We start from the raw sequence: 24252 nt of genomic DNA on the forward strand, positions 1-24252 counted from the left end.
TGTCAAAGTGCCAAGAAGTACGTGTAGATCTACACTTTATCAACAGGGACTGAAAGCTTTCGGTTAAGACAATGCACATTCCACACGAGTCTTCTAGCTACCAGCAATTATAAAATAAGTTACCACAATCCACCAACACCCCATCTATTTTTCTCTTTAGAAGGAGAGGTGAAGGGTTAAAAAACAAAAAACAAAACAAAAAAAAGCCTTGTTTTTAAGAGGCAGCACATGTCCACAGATTGGTTCTAAGAACCTTACTGTCTGTTTGAACAGCCTCATTCAAAGTAAGACCTGACTAACCGTGAGACAGTTAACAGCCCTGGTTCCGCTAAGGATTTCTTGGGTGACCCAGAGGATGTCTGTCTCTTAAGTTCACAGTGTCCCAGAGATCCCATGCCATTATTCAATGGGGGCAGTAGTTAAGAATGAGAAATTTAATAATAGCTCTGGACTCTTTAGTAAAAGCATGTTTATAACATCAAAACTAGCAAATTAATGGTTTGGATGCTCCAATTATTTAAAAAGCCAATTCTCTAACTGAATATGTCTTATCTACCTCTACACTGTAAACTCCTGAACATAAGTCACAAAGGAGATTCTGCAGCTAATTTTCCAGTCAGAACATACAGTCATATAGTCAATCTCCACTCATCAGTATCACAGTGAATCTAATGGGAGGCGTCTGCATGTGCTGTAGAGAAACCTGCAGGGCCACTGCAGTTTTCTTAGCCAGTGTGATTTGCTTACCACACTGAAGAGGTTAAGAACAGGGGTTGAATGAATCACTAGTTATGCCTTCAGACGTGGAAGATGGGTGCCACGTGTTTCCATCATAAAAGTCTATAGTCAGGAGTTTAACTCTGCAGTAAAAAATTCCCCATCAGTGTGAAACCTGGCACACAGTTCAATTTTACCCTAAAATTAAAAAAAAGTCTACAAGTTATCAAAATACCACCCTCACTTAGTTTTCTCTCCATGCTTAGCATACTTAAAAAAAAACTTGGAGAAGTACCTAATTCTGAAATTGAAATATGCTTTCCTTCTAGAATAAAGCCAAGCACGTCAGTGATTACAACCCACCCTTGCTGGTGAGGTAAGAATTAAAAGCATCAACAACAACAACAACAAAATAACAGGAGATTGAGCGATATAATCTAACAACAGCCCCTTTGTCCTTTATCCCATATTCCCTTTTTGATACAGAAAGAATGAAAGTAGGGTCCTAGACAAAGGGCAACTATTACAGAACAGTTTTTTAGTTCAAAAATGTTATTATCCCAATAAAAAAAGTAGTTTAGTTTTCTATTATTGCCTAAAGTAACTAAGCAACTGAGTGAATCAAGATAAAATACCAGCTACTACACTTTAAGACAAAAAACTGAAAGCATACTTACTGATAGCTGGAGCTATTCCACCTACTGATCCGGGGCCAGGGATGTTTCCCGCCACAGCTGCCGCCTGGGCGGCCGCTGCAGCCTGTGCGGTGGCCGCCTGCTGCTGCATCTGACGGTGACACTGACGCAAGTCAAAGACCTTGAAACAAAGAGGATTAAGTTCAATGCTAGGAGTCCATCAGAAATGCTGCCACTGCACATCAAAAACCCATGCACGATTTATTTAAAATTCATAGCTCCACGCAGCCCTAAGGAAGAAATTAATGAAAAAATCTAAGTTTTCATGTAGAGTCTAACTAGTGGTTAAAAAAGGGGACTGGAGCTCAGCACGAGGCACAGTTCACTATCAGGAGAGTTCTGGCTGCCGCAGGCCTCTCTGGCCTTTATCTAATTCAATGTGGGTCAGTCATTGTCCCTATGAAAAAACCCCACCCTTTATCCTTTATTCATAACCAAATTGTTGAGAGTGCTCTTTAGACTGAATTGATGGTCTTGGTCATGTGCCAACTTCTTTATCATTCTAGCTATTTGGAAAAGTGTAATAAATGGCACTGTCACTATTTAAGAAAGCAACTAGACTTTTTAGAGATGTACACTTTAGTACGTAGGAGCAAGGTAACAAGATATCTAGGACTTGTTTTGAAATACTTAAGAAATAAGGGCACCTAGGTGGTTCAGTCGGTTAAACATCCAACTCTTGGTTTCTGCTCAGGTTGTATCTCAGGGTTCTAAGATCAAGCCCCGCATTGGGCTCTGTGCTCAGCGTGGAGTCTGCCAGGCCCTCTTCCTTGGCTCCTCCCCGCACCCCTACCCCAACTCTTTCTTCTCTCCCACTCATTAATAAAAAATTGTTTTTAATACTTAAGAAATAATGAAAAAAAGGATGGATTAAACAAATGTAAAATTGTAACAACTACTGAATCTCAGTGATGGATATACAGGATGTCACTAAACTAGTTTCTCCACTTTTCTGTTATGTTGAAAAGTGCTCATAATTAAAAAAAAGTTTAGCTTTGAATCATATCACTAATATCTGCTAATTACATGGGCTAAGATTCTTAATCTCTCTGGAGCTTCAATTTTCTTATCTATAAAATGGGAGTGCTAAATGTACATGCTTTTTCACAGAGTTGTGGTAAACTTAGCATAATATACAGTAAGCTGTCAAAAATGCTACCTAGTATTTTGGTTTCAGCCTCCCCTGAATTATTTACCTTTCAGGACAACAGAAGGGAGTTCGTAAGTAATTTCAGGGTTATTTACCAGCCACACCAAGAGCACCAAGGGCTGGTATACTGAGGAAGGGACTGAAACTTTTATCCTTATCCTCATGAAAGTACTGACATGCTCTTTAAGTAAGCAATAAGTTATGAATGACAAATCCTATCATCTTTTTTCTAGGAAAAAAACAACTTCCCAAAATAATGTATTTGCTTATATTTGCTTTTTCAAAAAGCACTGAAAGGGATTTCTGGGTGGCACAGTCGGTTAAGTGTCCAACTCTTGCTTTGGGCTCAAGTTGTTATCTTGGGGTCGTGAGCCCTGGGTCATGCTCTGAGCTCAGTGGGGAGTCTCCTTGAGATTCTCTCTCTCCTCTCCCACTCATGATCTAGCTCTAAAAAAAAAAGAAAAAGAAAAAAAATCTTCTTTTAAAAAAAGCACTGAAATATTAACAAGCAGAGTGGTCATCTACAAAAGCCACAGGAAACAAGACAGAGTGGAAACAGGCTGCTCAACGCAAACTTTTTATATTATTTTAATTTCTGAACCATGTGACTATATTCCTTATTCAGAGAATACATTAAATTATTTAAAAAATCCTCTTAGTAAATGAAATCTTGCCATTTGCAATGACGTGGATGGAACTAGAGGGTATTATGCTGAGCAAAATAAGTCAATCGGAGAAAGACAACTATCATATGATCTCCCTGATATGAGGAAGTGGAGATGCAACGTGGGGGGTTTGGGGAGGTAAGAAAAGAATAAATGAAATAAGATGAGATCAGGAGGGAGACAAACCCTAAGAGACTCTTAATCTCACAAAAAAAACTGAGGGTTGCCGGGGGAGGGGGGCAGGGAGAGGGTGATTGGGTTACAGACATTGGGGAGGGTATGTGCTATGATGAGTGCTGTGAAGTGTATAAACCTGGTGATTCACAGACCTGTACCCCTAGGGCTAATAATACATTATATGTTTATTTAAAAAATTAAAGAAAATTTTTTAAAAAGTGAAGGAAAAAACAAACAAACAAAAATCCTTTTAGTATGCACAAAACCCAGTATGAGCAAGCACAATTATCTTTAACCAAAAAAAAAAAAGAATCATCATCATCATCATCATCACCATCAAATAATGCATAACATGCAGCTTTATCAGATCAACAAGTTTGGAACCCAAACCACTAATTTTCAGATGCCTTAAAAATAAATTCTGATTGTCTTTAATCATGGTATTTGATATTAAGAAGAACACAGAACTATCCTTTCTAAATTGCAATTCATATTCTTATTTACTTATTTCTCTATTCAACGTTGATCTTCTAGCATCAATGAAGGACAAAACTTATACTATCTCATTCTCTGAAGAGGTATGAATTTGTCAAATATATAGGTATTACCCTGCCAAACTGTAGTTCAAAAAGACTGCAGGACAGAAAGCATGAGAGTCGGGTCCAAAAATGAGAAATCTCACAATGCCCAGAACAGGAAGCATTATTTTTTCAAGATTTCCCAAGAGTCCATTAGACTCTGAACTTTTCCACTGGGCTCTGACCTCTCAGAAGGCATTACACCCCGACAGTACAAAGCAGGAACTCAAATATTTGAAAAGCCAAACAGTTCTACAACTACTTTTTTATTAAAGAAGGAAATTAATAAACTTTCTATTTTAGAGCAGTTTTAGGTTCATGCTAAAACTGAGCAGAAAGTAAAGAAAGCTCTGTCCCCACTCAAGAACAATGTCCCCTGGCACAGTGATACATTTGTTCATTTGTCCTAATTGATGAACCACACAAACACATCATCACCCAAGGTCATAGTTTACATTAAGTTTCACTCTTGATTTTACATATATATATATATATATATGTGTGTGTGTGTGTGTGTGTGTGTGTATATATATATATATCTCCAATATTGTAGTACCATAAAGAGTAGTGTCAATGCCCTAAAAAATCCTTTGTGCTCTGCCTATTTATCCATCCCTCCTTTCTTATCCCTTTGAAACTACTGATCTTACGGTCTTCATAGTTTTGCTTTTCCAAGATGTTATATAGTTGTGTTTTTCATTTAGGTCTTTATAACCACTTTTAAAAAATTGTTTTAACCGGGGCGCCTGCATGGCTCAGTCATCAAGTGTGTCTGCCTTTGGCTCGGGTCATGATCCCAGGGTCCTGGGGTCAGGCCCCACATTTGGCTCCCTGCTCAGCAGGAGGCCTGCTTCTCCCTCTCCCACTCCCCTTGCTTGTGTTACCTCTTTTGCTGGGTCTCTGTCAAATAAATAAATAAAATCTTAAAAAGAAATTGTTTTAATCATCACTAACCAAGTATGGTACCTATATAATCTTACTCTCTGGGAACAGGGAATATAACTAACTTACAAATTCCTAGGGTTCAAATATGCTCTCAACATACCCCCACTCCCCACCATGAATAACCAATAGATCTTCACACATCAATTCCTTACAATATGTTGTAAACAATCACAATTATGAATGTCTTAGCCTAAATCTAGGCTAACGCCAGCTACAATTATAGTAGCCACAAAAATGAAATTTTAAAATATTATCACTTTTATCTGCAGACGTAGAAATTATTTGTTAAGCACCTCAGCAAAACCTTCCACAGTGGATTATTTATGTAATTAAAGCACTCAAACCAGAAAATTTATAATTACTGGCTATACTGCTAAGAGAAACCTGGGTCGCCTCTCTATATATATCTGATCCATTAAACCATAACAGGTTTTATCTGTTATACCGGATGGCAAAATGAAGGCTATCACTGAAATGCAATCATCTTCCTTTCAGAATCTGACTTAGTTGTTGGTAAAGACAATTCAAAGGATCCAAAGGTTTAAATATTCTTTTGCACTCAGATTCAAAAGATATTTCTTCCTTTCTTTCTTTCTTGTTTGGTTTTTGTTGTTGTTGTTGAAGATTTTATTTATTTGAGAGAGAGAGAGAGAACATGAGTGGGAGGGAGGAGCAGAGGGAGAGTGACAAGCAGATCCCTCACTAAGCACAAAGTCAAACGTGGAACACATGACCTGAGCTGAAGGCAGACAACTTAACTAAGCCACGCAGGCAATTCCATAAGATATTTCTGATCGCCATTCCTGACTTAATCACTTTAATTTATTTAAGCGTGTTGCCTATGGTTACTCTCATGTAAGTTTATTACAAACCTATTACTTAACCCACGTTAGTGTCTTATAAAGCTCAATGTGAACACCTTCAGGATACTGTCTTTCAACCAGTCAAAAGTTTAGCATTTTGCATATATAAGGCTTAATTATAATACTCTCAGTTTAAATCAACACCAAAAACTAGAAACCCAGAAAGAGAAATGGGTAACTGGTGTTGTTATATTGGGCATTTGAACATAAGACTTCATTAAGAATTTATGAAGTTACTGGACCTAGAGGTAAGAATCACAATATATGGCAATTGAGAATCAATTTAATCAATCCGAAGGCTATTAGGATTATAATAACCTTCAACCTAGCCTACCCGTGGTTTAGAAACATCCCCTAACATGTATGTGTTCAAAAATAAACCTGACTCAGCATCAGAGAAATGTAAATCAAAAGCCAGCACAATGACTCACACCCACTAGGATGACTAACATCAAAAAGACAGATAATAACAAGTGTTGATGAGACTGCAAACTGAAACCTTCCCACACTGATCAGAATGTAAAAGGGTTAAACCACTTTGGAAAACAGTTTGGCAGTCCCTCAAAATGCTCCAAGTTATCTCATAATCTAGCAATTCCACTCCTAGGTACATATCCAAGAGAAATGAAAACATACATTCACATAAAAACTTGTACACACTAAAGTTCATAGTAGTATTATTCATAATATAGCCAAAAAGTGGAAACTCTTTATCAAGTGATGAATGGATAACAAGATGTGGTATATGGAATATTATTCAGCCATTTAAAAAATGAAGTAGAGATACATGCTATGTGGATGAAGCTTGAAAACATTATGCCTAGTGAAAGAAGTCACGTAGGACCACACTGTATGAATTCATTTATAAAAAAGGTTCTGAATAGGCAAATCTGTAGAGAGAAATGTAGATGAGTGGTTGCCTAGCGCTGAGGGAAATGGAGGGGAGCGGTTGAGGAATGACAGCTAAAGGGTACGCAGTTCCTTTCCAGAGTGGTAAAATGTTTGAAAACTGATTGTGATGAGGGTTGCATAACTCTGAATATATTTTTTAAAATCATTGAATTGTAAAATTTAAATGGATGAATTACATGGTATGTGAATTGTATCTCAATATCTCAATAAAGCTATTAAAAAACCTGACTACCCAGTAGTAAACACCATAAAACAAAACAGATCTTACTTTTGAAAGCAAAACAGCAAGGCCACTCAGAATTCAAACATCTGCTTCACATAAAGCTTGTAAAATGCCATTTCATTACATCAGATTTTCATGAATGTAAGGGGACTATGACATCATGAAAGATGAAGGGAAAAAAATTAACATCTTAGTAGAATGCACCTCCCCCAATTTAGTTCTAGCTTCTTGGTTCATAAAATAAAAGAATGGTTCTTCAAAGCTTTATTTTCTTCATTTTAACTAAAAAGAGAAAAATATGTTTGTATGTGCATGTTTAGGGGGTTAGGGAGAGGTATATTCCCAACGTGTGGGTACTACTCCTTCCAGAAGTTCATGTTATCTGAATATAATTCATCTCAGTATTATTATCTCTGGTGGTAATATGACAATTTAAACAGCACTATACAGATCCTTTAGTTACTACTGCCTAAAAAATTCACAAATGAAGAAAATGTCAATGGTTAAGACTTAGCATATATCTGCATCTCTTTCTTTCTGGCTAGTAAGATTCTTCTGAACAATAATAACATGCTTGGTAAACATATAAGTCTTTTTAAACCTTAAAGAGTTATTATAACAAAAATGGTATGCTGTTTTTTACTCCACTAAAGTCTCCCACAAGACATTTATTGTTCATGGCAAAAGCCTGAGACTACTATAAAAATCTACCCATGACAGTGTTTTATCACATGATTTTATGTCTCATACCTCAGGAGCTTTTCAAGAGCCATCTGTACCAAAATAGAGAGGTTACATTTATTTGAAAATCCTTGAAATCACTTTACTTACACAAAATTCCACATTTTTAAACCAAATGTTATAAATATGACCCTACATCAAATAAATTTCTAACTACCATCTGACACATAGTATATAATCAACACTCTAGTTCTTTATACATTCACTGTAAATTACACAATCCAGAGATTTCCAAGTCAAGATGGATGAGTAGGTATGCACCAACAGCTTCTTTCTCTGCTAAGAGCACAAAGGATAGAAAAACTATTACAAGTATATATTCTTCAAGCCAATAGTAAAATTCACATGGAATTTTCACATGGAAAGAGCAGTCAATAGCCAAAAGAATCCTGAGAAAGGACAAAGTTAGAAAACTCACACTTCCCAATTTCTAAGCTTACCACAAAGCTACAGTAGAGCAGTACTGTCATAAGAAGATACACATACAGATAGATAGACAGACAGATATAGATATAAATATATATATATGATCAATGAAACAGAATTGATAGCACAAGGTCATTCAAGGTCAACTGAATTTCAACAAAGGTGTCAAGATAACTCACAAGGGAAAGAATAGTTTTCAACAAATGGTTGCCAGAACAACTGGCTATTCTCATTCAAATGAATAAAGTTGGATCCCTTCCTTACATGGTACACACAAATTAACTCAAAATGGAGCACAGATCTAAATTAAAGAGCTAAAGCTATAAAATGCTTAGAAGAAAACTTAAGAGTAAATCTTCTTGGCCTTAGATTAGGCAATGGTTTCTTAGAAAAGACACCAAAAGCAAAAGTGACCAAAAAATAGCTAAATTGGACTACACCAAAATTAAAAATTTTCATGCTGCAAACCATACCATCAAGAAAGTGAAATGAAGGATAAGCCAAAGAATGGCAGAAAATATGCACAAATCATGTATCTAATAAGGGACTAATATCCAAAATATATAAAGAACTCACACAACTCAATAATAAAATGACAACCCAATTTAAAAATGGGCAAAAGATCTGAACAGATATTTCTCCAGAAAAGATATACAAACGGTCAATAAACACATGAAAAGATGTTCAATATTATTAGCCATTAGGGCACATTAAAACCACAATGAGATGCTGCTTCACATCCACTAAGACAGCTAAAATAAAAAAGATAACAACAAGTGTTGATGAGAGTACAGAGAAACTGAAACTATCATATATACATTGCAGGTGGAAATGTAAGATGGCATATAGCCACTTGGGAAAACAGTCTAGCAGCCCATCAAAATGTTCAACACAGAATCAACCCTATGATCCAGCAAATCCACTCCTACATATATATCCAAGAAAAGGAAAACAAACATCTACCTAAAATCCTATATATGAATGTTCAAAGCAGCATTATTCGTAAGAGCCAAAAAGTGGAAATAATCCATGTGTCCACCTACTGATGATGGATAAACAAAATCTACAGTGGAGAGCAGGAACTAAAGATAGGAGGTACTTGGGGTACCAAGACCAAAAAATGATGTAGAGGTTAGTAATCCAACCTCTTATAGTAATCTGGAAAACGACAAGAACCAGGCTCTTTGAGGGCTACAACTGCGTACCTGCCCATGAATTAAGTGCTAGTAAAACACTTTGACAGCTAATTTGGAAAATGTACCTACGAATAAAATTCTTGCCCATGGCAGAGCTAAGCATCAGAAACTTATGTAATAGGAATTAGGCCCTGTGTATACCTGGAGATTGGAACTCAATTTCCTCATGGGACAAAATTCCTCTACCTCCTAAATATAAGAACTGGTTCTGAGATGTGGATCTCAGGGTGCCAGACTAAGACAAAACTGCCCTAAAGGGAGAAGCAATAACAGGGAGGAAAAAAATTAAAAATAAAATGAATTCTCTCAAGGCAAATTTGCCAACCAACATAAAATAGACTGCAAAGCGTACAAGGAAATCTAACACCACTTAAAAATAACAATAAAGCACAAATAACTAAAATTCCTTGTGGAAAAACTGGAAAATGCAAATGAAGATAATTCCACCTCCCAGAGGCAATTCCTGGTAAGACATCATGTACATGATTCAAGACTTGCAGGTATATATATAAATGAATACAAATATCCTTGATATTATTTCTTTCATAAAAATAAAATACATTCTATATATTAATAATCAACATTTCCACATTATAAATATCCTATCAATAAATGTATTTTAATATTTTATTGTTCTAGTCTATTCCACTGTTCTAACAGATCAACACTATAAAGATTCTCTATTGTCAAGACTTTCAACAGGGAATTACTATTAATTTTGTTAAGTGTGATAAACAGCATTGTGATTATGTCTTTTAGAAATATTTACCAATTAGTCACTCACACAAGAATATTTTATGAATGAACTAATATAATATTTGGAATTGGCTTTAAATCACTGGAAGAAAAAGGTACAGTGATAAACATAAAACAGACTGATACAATGCTGATGACTGCTGAAGCTGGATGGTGAGTACATGAGGGTTTGTTATTTTTTTCATACTTGATATATTTCAAAGTTGTTTTAAAAAGAAGATCCCTGTATTCTTTAACTGAATGGCAGTAACTAAAAATGAGAGTTTGTTGTTGTGAGGCCATCAAGCGACTATATTATTTGTACACTAAGTAATTTCCTGGGAATAAGTGATGAGTTGCAGTTAATTTCACTATTTTACAATGGCCAAAATGAAGATGCTTAGAATAACTGTAAAAAATCTGAAATTAAAAATACATTTAGGCTTTCTAAACCCAACTACCTTTCTTTCAAAAGCAGTGTATGTTATAAATTAAAATTGAAATGAGCTGAATGAATGATAAACACATGAGATTTAATATACAAAATGATAACAAATAAAACTCACTTAGTGTACAAAATAACATTTAAAAATTGGTATTGAAGAATTTTTCATTTCTCGCGTTCTTACTTTGAAAAGTTATTAATTTTAGAATTCTCCTCCGTACAATCCTGAAGACTGGCTAAGATAAATTTCTAGAGTCTGATTTTTACCTATTATGTATCAAAGGAATACAAACTTGAAGATTTCACTCAAAATTTTCAAGAGCCTATGTATAACTCCAAAACATTTAACAAAATTATTAATAAAACATTAGGGCATGAATACAACCATAAAACTAGATATAGCCAATCACGTCAATATATGCCCCAGGAAATGTGTTTTATACACAAACATAATTTCTGATTATTTAACACATTAAAAAGATATTTTTCTTCTCCTCCCACCTCCATCTCAATTTTTTAAACAACAAATAGAGCTTTCTAAGTCTAAAATGTTTGAGTAAAACTGCAACTAACCTTTATGTATGCACTTGGGTAGATCTTATGAACAGCATCTCCAGGTGCACGCCCAGCTTCTCTGTCTAAGTAGTAACTCTGCACAAAGACTGCATGGTCGCTAAGGCACCTGACCCAAACATCACCTTCACCTTTACATTCCAACTGCACACCTTTGCCTATGTGCAACCTTAGAAAGAAAAAGGAAATTACATTTTGTTTTGGAAGTATTTAAAGGTAAGTTTTAGTTCAGATTATACAGCATACCAAATATATTTTTTTAAATAAAAGATGTTATATAACACCATTACTGAAAGATACCCATTGTTAACATTTTTGTGTACTTCCTTTTTTAATATCTCACTCATAAAAAATAATGATGAACATATATATAATGCTTACTATGTACCAAATATTTAATATAAATTCTCACTTAACCTTCAAAATTTAGTAAGGTAAATACTATTATTCCCATTTTATAAATGATGAAACTAAAACATATAAAAGCTTATAGCTACACTGCCCAAATCAACAGCTACTAGCTACAAGTGCTCATTTAAATTACAGAATTCAGTTAATCACATGGGTCATATTTTAAGTGCTCAACAGCCATATTTTATGTGGGGAGTGGCTACTGCAGTGAACAGCACAGATATAAACTGTTTCCTTCATCACAGAAAATTCTATCAGACAGTACTGGCTTAGAGAGTAAGTAATTTGCCAAAGTCACATAGCTAGTGATAGAGCTATGATTATGTACTTAAGCACACACAAACGTCCTTAAAGATCTGAAATCTTATAATACTGAAAACTATGCATATTTTCCTGTAATATTTCATCTTAAGCCTTTACATTTGCTATATAAACTTTCAATTAACACTTTAATACATAAAAAAATGAAAGTTCATAAAAATTTACTTAACCATTTCCCTATTTTTATTTTTCCAACATTATAGATAATACTTGCAGAAACATGTCCTCATTTTACATTTCCTCTCAAAAGACTTATAGAAATAATATGATAAGAGAAAATAAACAAATTGGTTTCAAACTGGATACCAAAAGGTCTATTACTATTCAAAATATAAAAACACCACTAACTTAAAAGGCCATTTTAATCATATTTTAAATAACATCTGTAATTACAATGCAATGCTTATGAATTCTGAATTTTCAAGATGACTTTATCTACATTCAAAAATCTTATAAATGTACACAGAAAAATGTAACTTTGAATAAATGACAAGGTACCATGTTCAAGTTTTAAAGTAACTAACTAAACACTCAACAATACCTTGCTCTCTCAATGGCTTCTGTCCTGTGAACATTGGAGAGTTGACCCAAGCAAAAGCGATCTCCTCCAGAAGGGTCCACATATCCATCAACAGTAACAATAGGGCAGCTTGAAGGAACCTTAAATGTCTCTCCTACTTGAACATCCATTTCAAAGTAAGCGATGGAACACCAATACTCAGGAGCTACAAGAGGTAAACAGGAGAGAACACCTACCCATGTAAGATAGATATAAGGCATTCATGTTCATTCCCTAAGACAAAGCTTTTCCTAAAAGAAAGCATGAAGGAAGGGGAAAGGCACATGAAAAGCACCCAAAAGAATTTGATCAAAATGATAATCCATTAAAAAGTAGACACTTCCATGTCTTCCATTTTTCAGCTCAGTACCTGAGCATTCTTGAAACTCTAGTCATTTTTTAATGGTTCTTACCTCAAAGGACTCAGCCAAATAGGAACTTAAAGAACAGAAGTAATCAGATTCTAAAATATTTTATCACCATGTTTCATTTGACTGTACATGTTTTCTCTTATATAGTCTGAACTTTTTTCTTATTTAAACACACTGACTCTAAGACATATTCCAGGTAAGTGTTTTTGAGCAACATCAATTGATGACATACTTTTATAGATCCCTAATTCAGAGAAAGGGCATAAGCAAGTCAACCATCCCAGACTAGAGTCAAGATTAATTACACTCCACTATACAGTTGCTGTGAGCAGGATTCTCAACTGTCTCTTGGGTGAAAGGTCATTTTTCCTGTCTGTATTTTTAGTGAAGTCAATTCATGTTAACTACTACAATTTTAACTTTGCAGATGTATTTAGTGTATTCATTTGAACAACAATAAATGACAAATAACTTGGAATGACTGGACGGGGAAAGGCACTACTATCTGGTATGGTTTGCAAATAGAGTCAACCAAGTATTTCTAATTCTCATTTGAATACAAATATTATTACATAGAGATAACATACATGGAAATTATTTGGTTTTCCTTTTTTAATTAATTTAACAGATACACAGAAAGTACATAGGAATTATTCTAGGCACAACATACACAGCAGTAAATAAGACAGCTACTGTCCCTATTCTCATGGTGACACAAAGGCAGACAAATAAGGAAATAAATAAATAAGATGACTCCAATAATGATAAACACTGTGAAGAAAATAAAATGGGGTATGGGATAGAAAATGATTGGAAAGAATCCTTTAGACTAGATGGCAGAGGTACATCCTATCTGAAAAGCTGAAATTTGAAAGACCTTGTATTTATATAAAGACTGTGAACAGAACACTTCAAAAAGAAAATAAATGCAAAGGCCCTGGAGTAAAAATGAATTTGACATATTTAAGGGGAGAAAAGGCCAGTGCCACTTGTTAGAGAATAAAGTTTTCTGCTGACAAACCAATTATTTATCTGCATCTCAATGTGCCCTTTATGAACTTTGACTAAACTAGAATTTGCAGCAATAAAACTTTCAACAATCTGTAGATACTTAAAATGACAAGTAGATCTTTCAAACTTCTAAAATATCTTAAAATTAAGTATGACTGATACTTAAAATATATTTTAAAAATCCTGTAGGGGCGCCTGTGTGGCTTTCAGTTGAGCATCTGCCTTCAGCTCAGGTCATGATCCGAGGGTCCTGGAATCAAGTCCCATAGCAGGCTCCTTGCTCAGCAGGGACCTGCTTCTCCCTCTGCCTACCACTCCCCCTGTTTGTCTTCTCTCTATGACAAAAATAAATAAATAAGAACTTAAAAAAAAAAAAATCTTGTAAAATCTGGGGTGCCTACATGGTTCAGTCAGTTAAGTGTCTGACTCTCCAGTCATGACCTTAGGGTCCCGGCATGGAGTCCTGCCAAGTCCTTCTGGCTCCTTGCTCAGTAAGGAGTCTGTTGTCCCTCTCCTTCTGCCCCTCCTCCCACTTGTGTTCTCTCTCTGATAAATAAATAAAATCTTTTTTAAAAAATCTTGTAAAAGCTATGTACTTAATTGCTTTTCAAAATGTTGTCAAGTAAGAAAGAGTTTTCAATGAAGAATTAAACCAACCACATGAAAATGGTGATTCAAAAACAGCAATTCAAATGTTCTGCTACAGAGATGAAATCAACTAATCACAAATACTTAACATTTATTTTAAATATGTTTGGTTATCATTAAAACATGAAAAAGGAGTGATATACTGAAGTCCCTTCTTAAAAAAAAACTAGCTCTGAAATTTTTATGAAGTTATTGTGAATTAAAGACATCCATTATGCTATGAACAAAAAGCTTCAGCAAACGTGACTGGCAAATATATTTATATTAGTTTAAGCCAAAACTAAAGAGATTATCTAAGACAAGATAACAATTACCCAATATTCTAGAAGCAAAAAACAGTAAGAGCATTTAAAGGGGTCTTTAGACAATCCAAACAGTAAATTCTGTTAAAAACAATGCCCTGAAGTCATGAATGTTCATAATGCTGGATAAAAAATAAGGTCCAAGGTACATGCATTTCCTAGTTCATACTGAAGAACATTATCCAGAAGTAAAGTGCCATGGTGAACAATCTTTTTCCATGAGAGTCTCGAGAGAAAAACAGAGTTATATTATCTCTCTGTTTAAATATGAAAAAATATACTTTAATCATCATGAATTATAACATCTGCAACTCCACTTAAACCTTATTTTATTATTTTCCAGTCACCAAAGGGGTTTCTGTGTGCTTGCCTAAACGGTTACATAAAGTTGCATCTCTGAATGAGCTGACCTGTTAGTACTGAGATGAAGAGTTTTAAGAAACTTGAAGTTAATAGAAAGTGACATCAGAATTGCACACCCTAGACCAGGGATGAAAAAACAACCATCTTTTAAGAGATTACGCCCTAAAAAGGCAAGAGGAAGGGAGTTACTGTCTGAGAAGACAGAGAACTAGAAGTACTCTCTAAGTGGGTTCCAGAAAACTTGACAGTGCTGTGATACAATATACCATGTGAAAAACCTCTACTCCACTCTCAATTTGCTAAACAGTCAGGAAGAAACTTTTTTTTAAACAGGAGAAGGTAATAGGAAACACTCATTAAGACTTTCTAGATCTCTCTTTGTTCTTTTGCTCCAAGGACCAAATGCCATATTAAGTGACAAGCCTGCAGCTTCTCAAAACCAGTATTAATAGCAGGATGAAATTACTCAGTTCAGAGAGGGCTTTCTTAATGTCCGAAGTCATATGAAAGAGAATGGGACTGTTAATGTGCTTGCTAATATTTTTAGCTTCTTGTTGCTGAATTAGTGAAGTTGAGCTGGTCTCATGAAGCCTATGGACTGCTTGCTCATCACTGGCCAGAGAAAAGGTTTTTAAAAACCTGAGTTAACAACATGATTTTCTTTTTTTTTTTTTTTGGCAATATAAGAACTTAGCTTAAAAATTTTTTCTAATGGGGAAATGTATTATAAACACAATTACACTGAAAAATACAGTCTCCAAGGTATTGTCTTCAATTTCTGAAATAAAATCATTCAAGAAGTTAAAAACTTGATTTACAGTACCCAAGAGATTCATTATGAATTATTTCTTTTATTATTTAGATCTGAGTAAGATACCCTATGAAAATCTTTTATCAACACGTCTCTTGAATAGTAGTAGAGAGTTCCTAAGTACTAGAATATAACCTGAATGTAGAAATCTGCGGATTTGAACTCATTCGTGAATTACCAAAACAACCTCAAAGACACTGAGGAAACTCTTCACTTTAATTTGTAATCAATATTTAATTCAATGAATACATCTCAGCTTTATGAAAAAGCAAAAACAGAGTTAGTTCATAAAAAGGAAATAAAATGATTAACCTTTTCCAAAAATTTTTTTCAACTTAGTTATCAAAATATAAATATCACCAAGTATATGGCCTAACTGAAATCTTTAACACCAAGGTAATGACCAATAATAATTATTTTCCTTTTTTACAATTTATAGTACCTCATTTCTGAAATCATCTATGTAACTATCTTCAAAAATCATTTCTCAAAATAGATTCACTATATATTGATGGTATTTCAATATTTCAACTGTATGTAATATAGTTACATACAGGGTATATGGTTATTTCCCATCTAAATGGCCTTAAGTCTGTGGTAGACCATTTTAGCATTTCTTAATCAGACCTTAAGGGGCTGTATTAATCAGACACCTAAACAAGTATTAACTTTGTTTTCTATTCCTTTATGAAACAGGATTGCAGAGTTTTAAACTAACAATAATTTAATAGAATTAAAAATACTAGAGGGTTGCCTGGTTCAGTTGGTTTCGCTCAGGTCATAATCCCAGGGTCCTGGGATAGAGCCCCGTATCGGGTTCCCTGCTCAGCAGGGAGCCTGCTTCTCCCTCTCCCTCTGCTGCTCCCCCTGCTTGTGTTCTCTCACTTTCTCTGTCAAATAAATAAATAAAATCTTAAAAAAAAAAAAAAAAGAATTAAAAGTACTAGATAGAAGGGGACCAAGGGATTAAGAAAGGCTTCCCAACAGTAGTATATGCCAGCTAGATCTTAAATAGTTTGCCACATGTAGGACTTTAGGAGTACATGGGTGGGCATCAAGATGGCCCTTAATGATTCTCATTTCCTGATATTCACATCTTTGTGCCATCCCCTGCCCACAAAATAAGATCTTACAGAAATTATGATGTGACTTTTGAGGCTAAGTCTTAAAAGACCCAAAGGCTCTGTCTTGCCTTCTCTTCATCACTGACTCTGGGGGAAGTTAGCTATCTTGAGTGAAGACACTCAAGAAGTTCTACAGAGAGGTCCACACAGAGAGAAATGGAGTTTCCTGCAGACAATAACACTGAATTACCAGCTATGTGGGTAAACCACCACAAAAGTGAATCCTCTAGTCCCAGAAAATCTATCAGGTGACAACAGCCCAAGCCGACATCTTGACTGCAACCTCATGCAACTCTAAGTCCAGAGCAAACCAACCAAGCCATTCCCAAATCCCTGACCCACAGGAACTAAGATAAGGGACTGTTATTACTGGTTTAATCAGCTAAGTTTGGGGAGTACTCTATTTCAGAACAAGTAACTAATATAGAGTGAAAGACCATCAGACAGATTTTTTTTGCATAGAGGAATGATAAAGCTGAGCAAGCTTGAGTAAGTGCTTCAGGATGGTTAAAGCATAAAGAGACAAGGCTAGGAAAGCACACAGATACCAGGATCAGGATTATATATCAGAGACTGTAAGTATATATGCCCAGTTAAGGAATTTAGACCTTTTGGCCAAGCAATAAGTAGGGGAAATGATGCAAATTCTTTAGCAGAGAAGTAATTAGATTCAAATTTGGAAAGAAATACTGAGTAAGAATAGAGATTAAACTATGACTAGAAGCTCTCCCAATAAGGAGACCAGCTAAATATCCTCTTAACAGTACAAGAGAAGAAATGAAGAAAACAGTTGTGAGGTAAAACTCCTCTAGGACTTGTAAGTATTCATAGCCAAAGAGTTCACAGGCAACTGAGTTCCAATCAGCTGATTGCACTAAAGATGTATGCACGGAGCTAATCCCTTCGCAAAACCACTCAGAGACCCTTCAGGATCATTCCCACCTTTAAGTCACTTCCTATTCTACTCATAGACAAAAGCTTTAATGCCAATGTGGGGTGTTCCAAATGTGTATCCTCATAACTAGTTAATGCTATTCCCTAACCACTAGGAGCTGTCAGATCTCAACATCAGTTCTACCATGAGAAGAATAAAAAAAATCTATCAAGAAGCCAAAAGCAACTGCCGAATCCAAATTGAGTCCAAATAACCAGCTAAATGCCACCATTTCCAACCTCACCTCACCATCTCATTCAGGACGGGTCTTTCTCCTGAGCTCTGGTTATCGTCCCTCCTGCGGACCACATTCCAACTAATCTATATGGACACCGAGGCCCCCCAAAGTCCCAGGAACCACGACACCCAATGATGCTGTCTTGAAGCCAGAAAAAATTCTTATTCTTATGACTCTAGATTTTCCCCTTACCACAATGTCTATTCACAACAAATTAAAATTTTGATACAACGACTTTATTTATATGATTTCAAAAACAAGTAAAACTGATCTACTAAACTAGACGGGTGATGCATTCACCACTTTCAAAGAGAAAAAAAAAATAGTACCCACAAAAAGCAGAATAGTGCTTATCTCTGGTAGGGAGCAGGAAAGTTTTTGACTGAAAATGGGATAGGAACTTTTCTAGGGGTGTGGCAAATTTTAATTCTCAATCTGGATGGTGGTTACCTAGGTGTTGGCTCAATGTTATTCATGAGACTATTCATAACAGTTGTTTTATATACTTTTCTGTATATGGTATTTCTCAGTAAAAATGTTTATAAAAAGGCAAGGCTCCTTAATCACCCAAAATGTTTAAAGTTACAATAAATATGCAAATAACATGAAGAAAATCTACTAAAGAGAATTAACTACTAATCATGTATGGTAAAAGTATTTCTGCCCCACCCATAGCATTTTTCTTCTAATCAAAACAAATTATTATTTGCCTCCTAAATCAACAAAAAGTATACCAAACTATCACACCTATACTGGTGAGCATGGTAAAACTGGTTCTCACATTCTGATACGGTCGCTGTAAAGCAATTTAGCCTTTTGATTCAGAAACCCTTTAAATCTCTTAAACTGAAATATGAGAAGAGTCACAAGCTTGAAAATCTTACCCTCAATGGTTTGGGGTTTTTCTAACATCTGGAAGAAAAATTAGAACATAAAAAAAAACAAACAGAACACTGTTTAAGAAAATTATGTAGACCTATTTGAAGAACTGTAAGTTATCCTTTAAATTGATCATTATGCCTACTGGAGCTATGCTTTTAAAAAATTTTTATTAGAAATACACGTTCATATATTTATACACAAAACAATTTTATAGGATTTCCTTCAAAATAATAGGTGAGGGTATGCATGAAACATAGCTGATAACAGCTGAAACTGAGGAATGAGTATATTAGGGGGAGGGGGCATCTGATATTTGATGTATGTTTGAAATTCTTCAAAATAAAACCAATTATTTTTAATTAGGGGGGAAAATTAAGTGATGAGTGGAAATTACATATTTCCAACTTTTTAAGCTAAGGGAAAAATGTATGAAAGGATAGAGGAAAACAAATCAAAATCCTGTATTTATGCTAAGAAGCCCCCAGTATTTTATTTAAGTTTTCTGTTATACTTCTATAGTTTAAAAAGATATATTCAAACTCTGAACTGAGGAAATCAATTTAGTTATTTACTCTTTTGAAGATTATTTAATCAAAAAGTTTCTAAAAACTCCAATTAACCAAAAATTCCTGAATCTATCTTCTGAAACAGACACAGTGAATTATTTTTATTTTCAGCATCTACTTCAGATTCTTCCCTGGCTTTTTAAGCTACAGTTTTACAGCTGTTCTATTTTGAAACCTAGTTTTCTTCTGCTGCATATTTATGTATTCAATGCTAAAACCAGCATTTTGTTACTTCATATTTTAGCTGAAAAAAAAAAAAAACAGTTCTTGTCTTTTCTTTCAGACAGTTAAAAAGAATCAAATATGGACACCCTATGTGTGACTATATCAGCTACTCATGAACTGCTGATTAGTTAATGTGATATAAGGAGTATTATACTTATCTAAAAAGTTAGATTACTCTGTAATTATACTAAAACATGTGTATGTTTGTGTGTGTGTGTGTTTTAATTACTATAAAGAAAATCTAAATATAGGGAATCAATGTTGAAATGCACTTACCAGGATGATTGGAAATGGGAGGCTGGAATGCAAGCTCATTGTGAACTGGCCCTAAAGAAAAGACAAAAATCCCATTTTTATTTATTAAAAGTTTTCCAATGCTAAAACTTTTAATAAACCTTGCTTAAATATAACTACTGTACCTCAGGAGTTGTTTAAATCAAGCTTATGCAATATCTAAAAATTTAAAAGCTTTGTTTAGATTACTTTATAATAAGCAAATACTCGAGTTACTTTTGTGGATAGTTAAGAGCTAACACTTTAATGCTATGTGCCAAGTGCTATTAGCAATTTACAATAATTGTACATGGAAAACTTAATGTAAATTATAAATGAATTATTCATGTAACATGATAGACTATAATTTACAACGTAATATATAATAATAATTCAAATTGTAGGTCCATTCTGAAAACAAGTGTTTAAGGTTTATTAAATTAAGGATATTTACATAATGGAACAGTAGCTAAGATATTTAAGAGATCATTAAGTGTTAAAACATCCTGCTAAACACTTCACAAGTATTACATTTACTTCTTACAACATTCCTTGAGATGGATACTGTTGTTACCCTTAAGGCTTAGTTAGTGAGGATTATATAACCTGCCAATGGTCACACAGTCAGTTAAGGGGTCCAAGCTCAGCACCTTAACCACTATGCTGAGCCAGGCAACCATAAAAAAGTATACTAAGATATGGAAAAACAGTAACATAATTGAAAATAAGAAGGATACAACAATATATACACAGTATGATATTTTCCCTCCCAAGTGTATAGAGACCCATTTATATGACTGGAAGAAAAAATACGACAAAATTTTAGAAGTAGGTATCTCTAGATAGGAGCACTCTGGGTAATTTTTATTTTCTTATTTACACTTTTCTGTAACTTCAAGTTTTCTTTGGTAATATTACTCTTATAACGAAGGAAAAGGAATTTAATACATAAGAAAAATGTATGCTCTTGACTTCACTAAGCCAGATGAACAATGTTCCTCTTCTGCCTGAAACTACAAGCTATGATTATCAGTAGAGTCTCCTTCCCAAACAAGACTGCACAGAGTAATGACAGATTCAACATCTAAGTGTCTACAGTATGCTGAATAGTATGATGATGAGTACCTTGAGATCTTGACACTCAAGGAGTTTCAATCCACTTAGGGTGGATATACAGGTATACATGAGATCTAAGAACATATAAAAAGCAAACAAACAAATGAATGGAAATCAATGTGGTGTTAATGAAACATCAGCAACAGAGAAATAAATGTATTTAGTAAACATCACTCCTCTAAAACAAAGGTATGATAACAAAACTATAAAAAGTAAACACTGTTTACCAAAAATGCTGAAAAAGCAGTAGTCATTTAATGAAACTAAATTATAAGATGAATAAAAGATGCAAAACCATTAAAAAAAAAAATAGAAAGGAAACCAATTCTCAAAAAAGAAAAGGCCCTTACAACAAAAACGAGAGCTTACAGTAATGTCCGGGATGGGGCGGCATAGGCGGGTGGTGCTGAAGATGGCCGTTTTGGTGGTGAGGCAAATTAGGTGTGTATGGTGCGCTCCTACTTCCAGTCCAGGTGGTAGTGCTGTCTAAAAATTAAGGCCCACATGGATTAATTTGCTTTTAGAAAGTCTGCCTATTTTTTCTCAACTACTTAAAAGATTTTAAAAAGCATGTACATACTATGATGGTAAGTAGCTGGCTGACCAGTAAATCCATTCTGCTGCTGTCCTGGCTGAGGCCCTGAAGCTATCTGCAACAATCCTTCACTATGGCTGCCCGCCAGTATACTGGCAGGCTGACCTAGAGGAACAAGAAGACATTAATACGGTACATTGATCGATGCAATCCTATGTTTTTATACAGTAAATGAAGGACAAATTATATCTGAGAATCACAACTATAAAGATGGGCAAAAAATGGAACTCGTCCATGGTCTATCAAATAACAAACCCTAAAGTTACCTATGAAGGCAAACCTTAACTTGAAAATGTCCAAAACTGTTCTACCTTAAATAATGTCTAGCTAATTTCAGAGGATTTTTCCTTTATAAATATTTTTCAAATGCCAGCAAAATCCCACTGTATGTCTAGCCTATCATAATAACTTCAGAAGTACATCAGCTCATCCCTGGCCATGCCATGTAGCTCTGGACCTTTCTGATTAGGACTCCCGAAAGTCCAAACTCAAGAAAGTTTGTTGAAAACTGGAAATTCATTATTATCAGCACTGGTACTGGTAATGGCAAAATGCAGAGTTTGATAAAAGAAAAGCAGAGCAGGCAAATATTTTAAATGGAATGTGATGGGTAAGGTGAAGTTTAGAAAAGGTCAAGCTCCACTGTTCAATCAACAGAGCACTGCTAGTAAAAAAAAGAAAAAAGAAAAGAAAAACAAAAACAAAAAAACAAAAACCACAACAACAAACTATAAGTCTACATTGAAATTTTTTCATGTACTTTAAAAAATCAAAAATCACCTCCTTCCAAGAACACTATTATCTTCCTGGATTGACAGGAAATTAGCTACCTATTCTATATGTAATATACCAAGAGGAGCAAGATTTGTCTGGTTTCTGTTCTATTCAAAACCATTCTACGGTATTGCTTACTGACCTACTATTTTTTTTAAGATTTTATTTTTTATTTTTTAAAGTAATTTCTGCCCCCAAAGTGAGGCTCAAACCCACCACCCTGAGATGAATGAAGAGTTCCATGCTCCACCGACCAAACCAGCCAGGTATACCCAACAACCTACATTTTTAAGGCTTGCTTTTTTTTTTTAGTGGAAAAAGTTTGATTTCTGAAAGCAAGCATTAATTAAGTCAATTGTTTATTGCATTTGGAAAGCACTGAAATTTCATAATTGTTATCTATCACTGGAATCACTTTCTCATCCAAATGGGAATATAGATAGAAGAAAGGAAATGACACCATTACTCAAAGTACCAAGGAAAAGGAACACTTTTCTCCTCTCTGCAAATCACATTTCCTTATGGTGAGGATTATAAAATTAAAAGTTAAAGAGATTACTGCAATAATCCCCAAATTATTTACTTTTAAAGATGTTTTTAGGAACCCCCTCCCTACACATCTGCCCAATTTTTTCCAAGTTATCTTTAAATGTTAATTACATTTACTCTTGCTTTTAACAACTATGCACGCCAGAGACTCTTAGCTAACTTACAAAAAGTGTCACTATGCAGGTGAAATGAGATTATTTTAATTTACAGATATTTAGAAAGAAAACCTGAAAATATTCAAGTGCCAAATGAACACAGACTATAGCCCACTGTGGCTATCTCTACTGAATATTTCCATTACACAATTCCAAGTATATAAGATGAAATTAAATAGTAGAACTAAATTATACTAGCTCATTTGAAATAGTCTTCCAATTCCTGTTTTAGTCCATTTTTTTTCCTTTTAATTCTATCAATACACGTTTTGAGATCTAGAAGAACATTTTGTGACAGATTCTAAAAATAATCATCTATTCAATTAGAAAAATATATCCAAAAAATAACCAAGAAAAATCATCAGAATTTCACAAATACCACTTTTTCTAGTATTTAATAGGACCTGACTCCAGGGCATAGAACAATTAAAACCATTTTAGCAAGCATCAAAAAAGGCATGCAAATTCAATCTCCAGATAATCTCAACAGAAGTAAGTAAGTAAGTGGCTGTACTCTCACTAATCCATGCTTGGGTGGCTAGAATGTGCTTGCTTTCTCTTACTCTCCATCGCTGACTGCTCTGTCAACTATACTTCCAAATTGGTTAGTAAAGAGTAGACAGATAACAGAAGCGCTAAGTAGTTAAGAGGGTCCAGGTTCTAAAGTAGGTGCTTAACCTCTAAACTCCACTTAGAATATGTTGTCTATGGTGAGACTGTCATCTTACAAAGCAAATCCAAAATATATTGCTTTGAAGAGGTAAAATGAATTAGAGGGGGGATATTTGGTACACCATACTTATAAACTTAATTAGAGAAATCAGTCCCCTATTTATTCCAAAGATCAAATTTCTATTTTGAATCTGATCAGATATTAAAGTAAATAGAATACTGCTCCCGGGGCGCCTGAGTGGCTTAGTGGGTTAAGCCACTGCCTTCGACTCAGGTCATGATCCCAGGGTCCTGGGATCGAGTCCCGCATC

At 34.7% G+C, this 24252-nt stretch overlaps 1 protein-coding gene across 3 annotated transcripts in view; it reads right to left on the reverse strand.

The window, feature by feature from the left end:
* SMAD4 (SMAD family member 4) overlaps positions 1-24252 on the reverse strand; it is a 57086-nt gene that overhangs the window by 6712 nt on the left and 26122 nt on the right. The window contains exons 6-12 of one of the 3 annotated variants that reach the window (XR_014302539.1): positions 21777-21896; positions 21566-21682; positions 20084-20134; positions 12315-12498; positions 11042-11210; positions 1395-1533; positions 748-860 (exon numbers count right to left, since the gene is read on the reverse strand). Coding sequence is in view for 2 of the 3 variants with exons in the window: in XM_082698207.1 (XP_082554333.1) it covers positions 1395-1533; positions 11042-11210; positions 12315-12498; positions 20084-20134; positions 21566-21682; positions 21777-21896 (780 nt within the window). In the remaining variant the exon portion in view is untranslated. The remainder of the gene's footprint in view (positions 1-747; positions 861-1394; positions 1534-11041; positions 11211-12314; positions 12499-20083; positions 20135-21565; positions 21683-21776; positions 21897-24252) is intronic. The other 2 variants (XM_082698207.1, XM_082698208.1) reach the window with 2 other exon arrangements.

The sequence above is a fragment of the Mustela nivalis genome (assembly GCF_964662115.1).
Source record: "Mustela nivalis genome assembly, chromosome: 14".
Lineage (NCBI taxonomy): Eukaryota > Metazoa > Chordata > Mammalia > Carnivora > Mustelidae > Mustela > Mustela nivalis.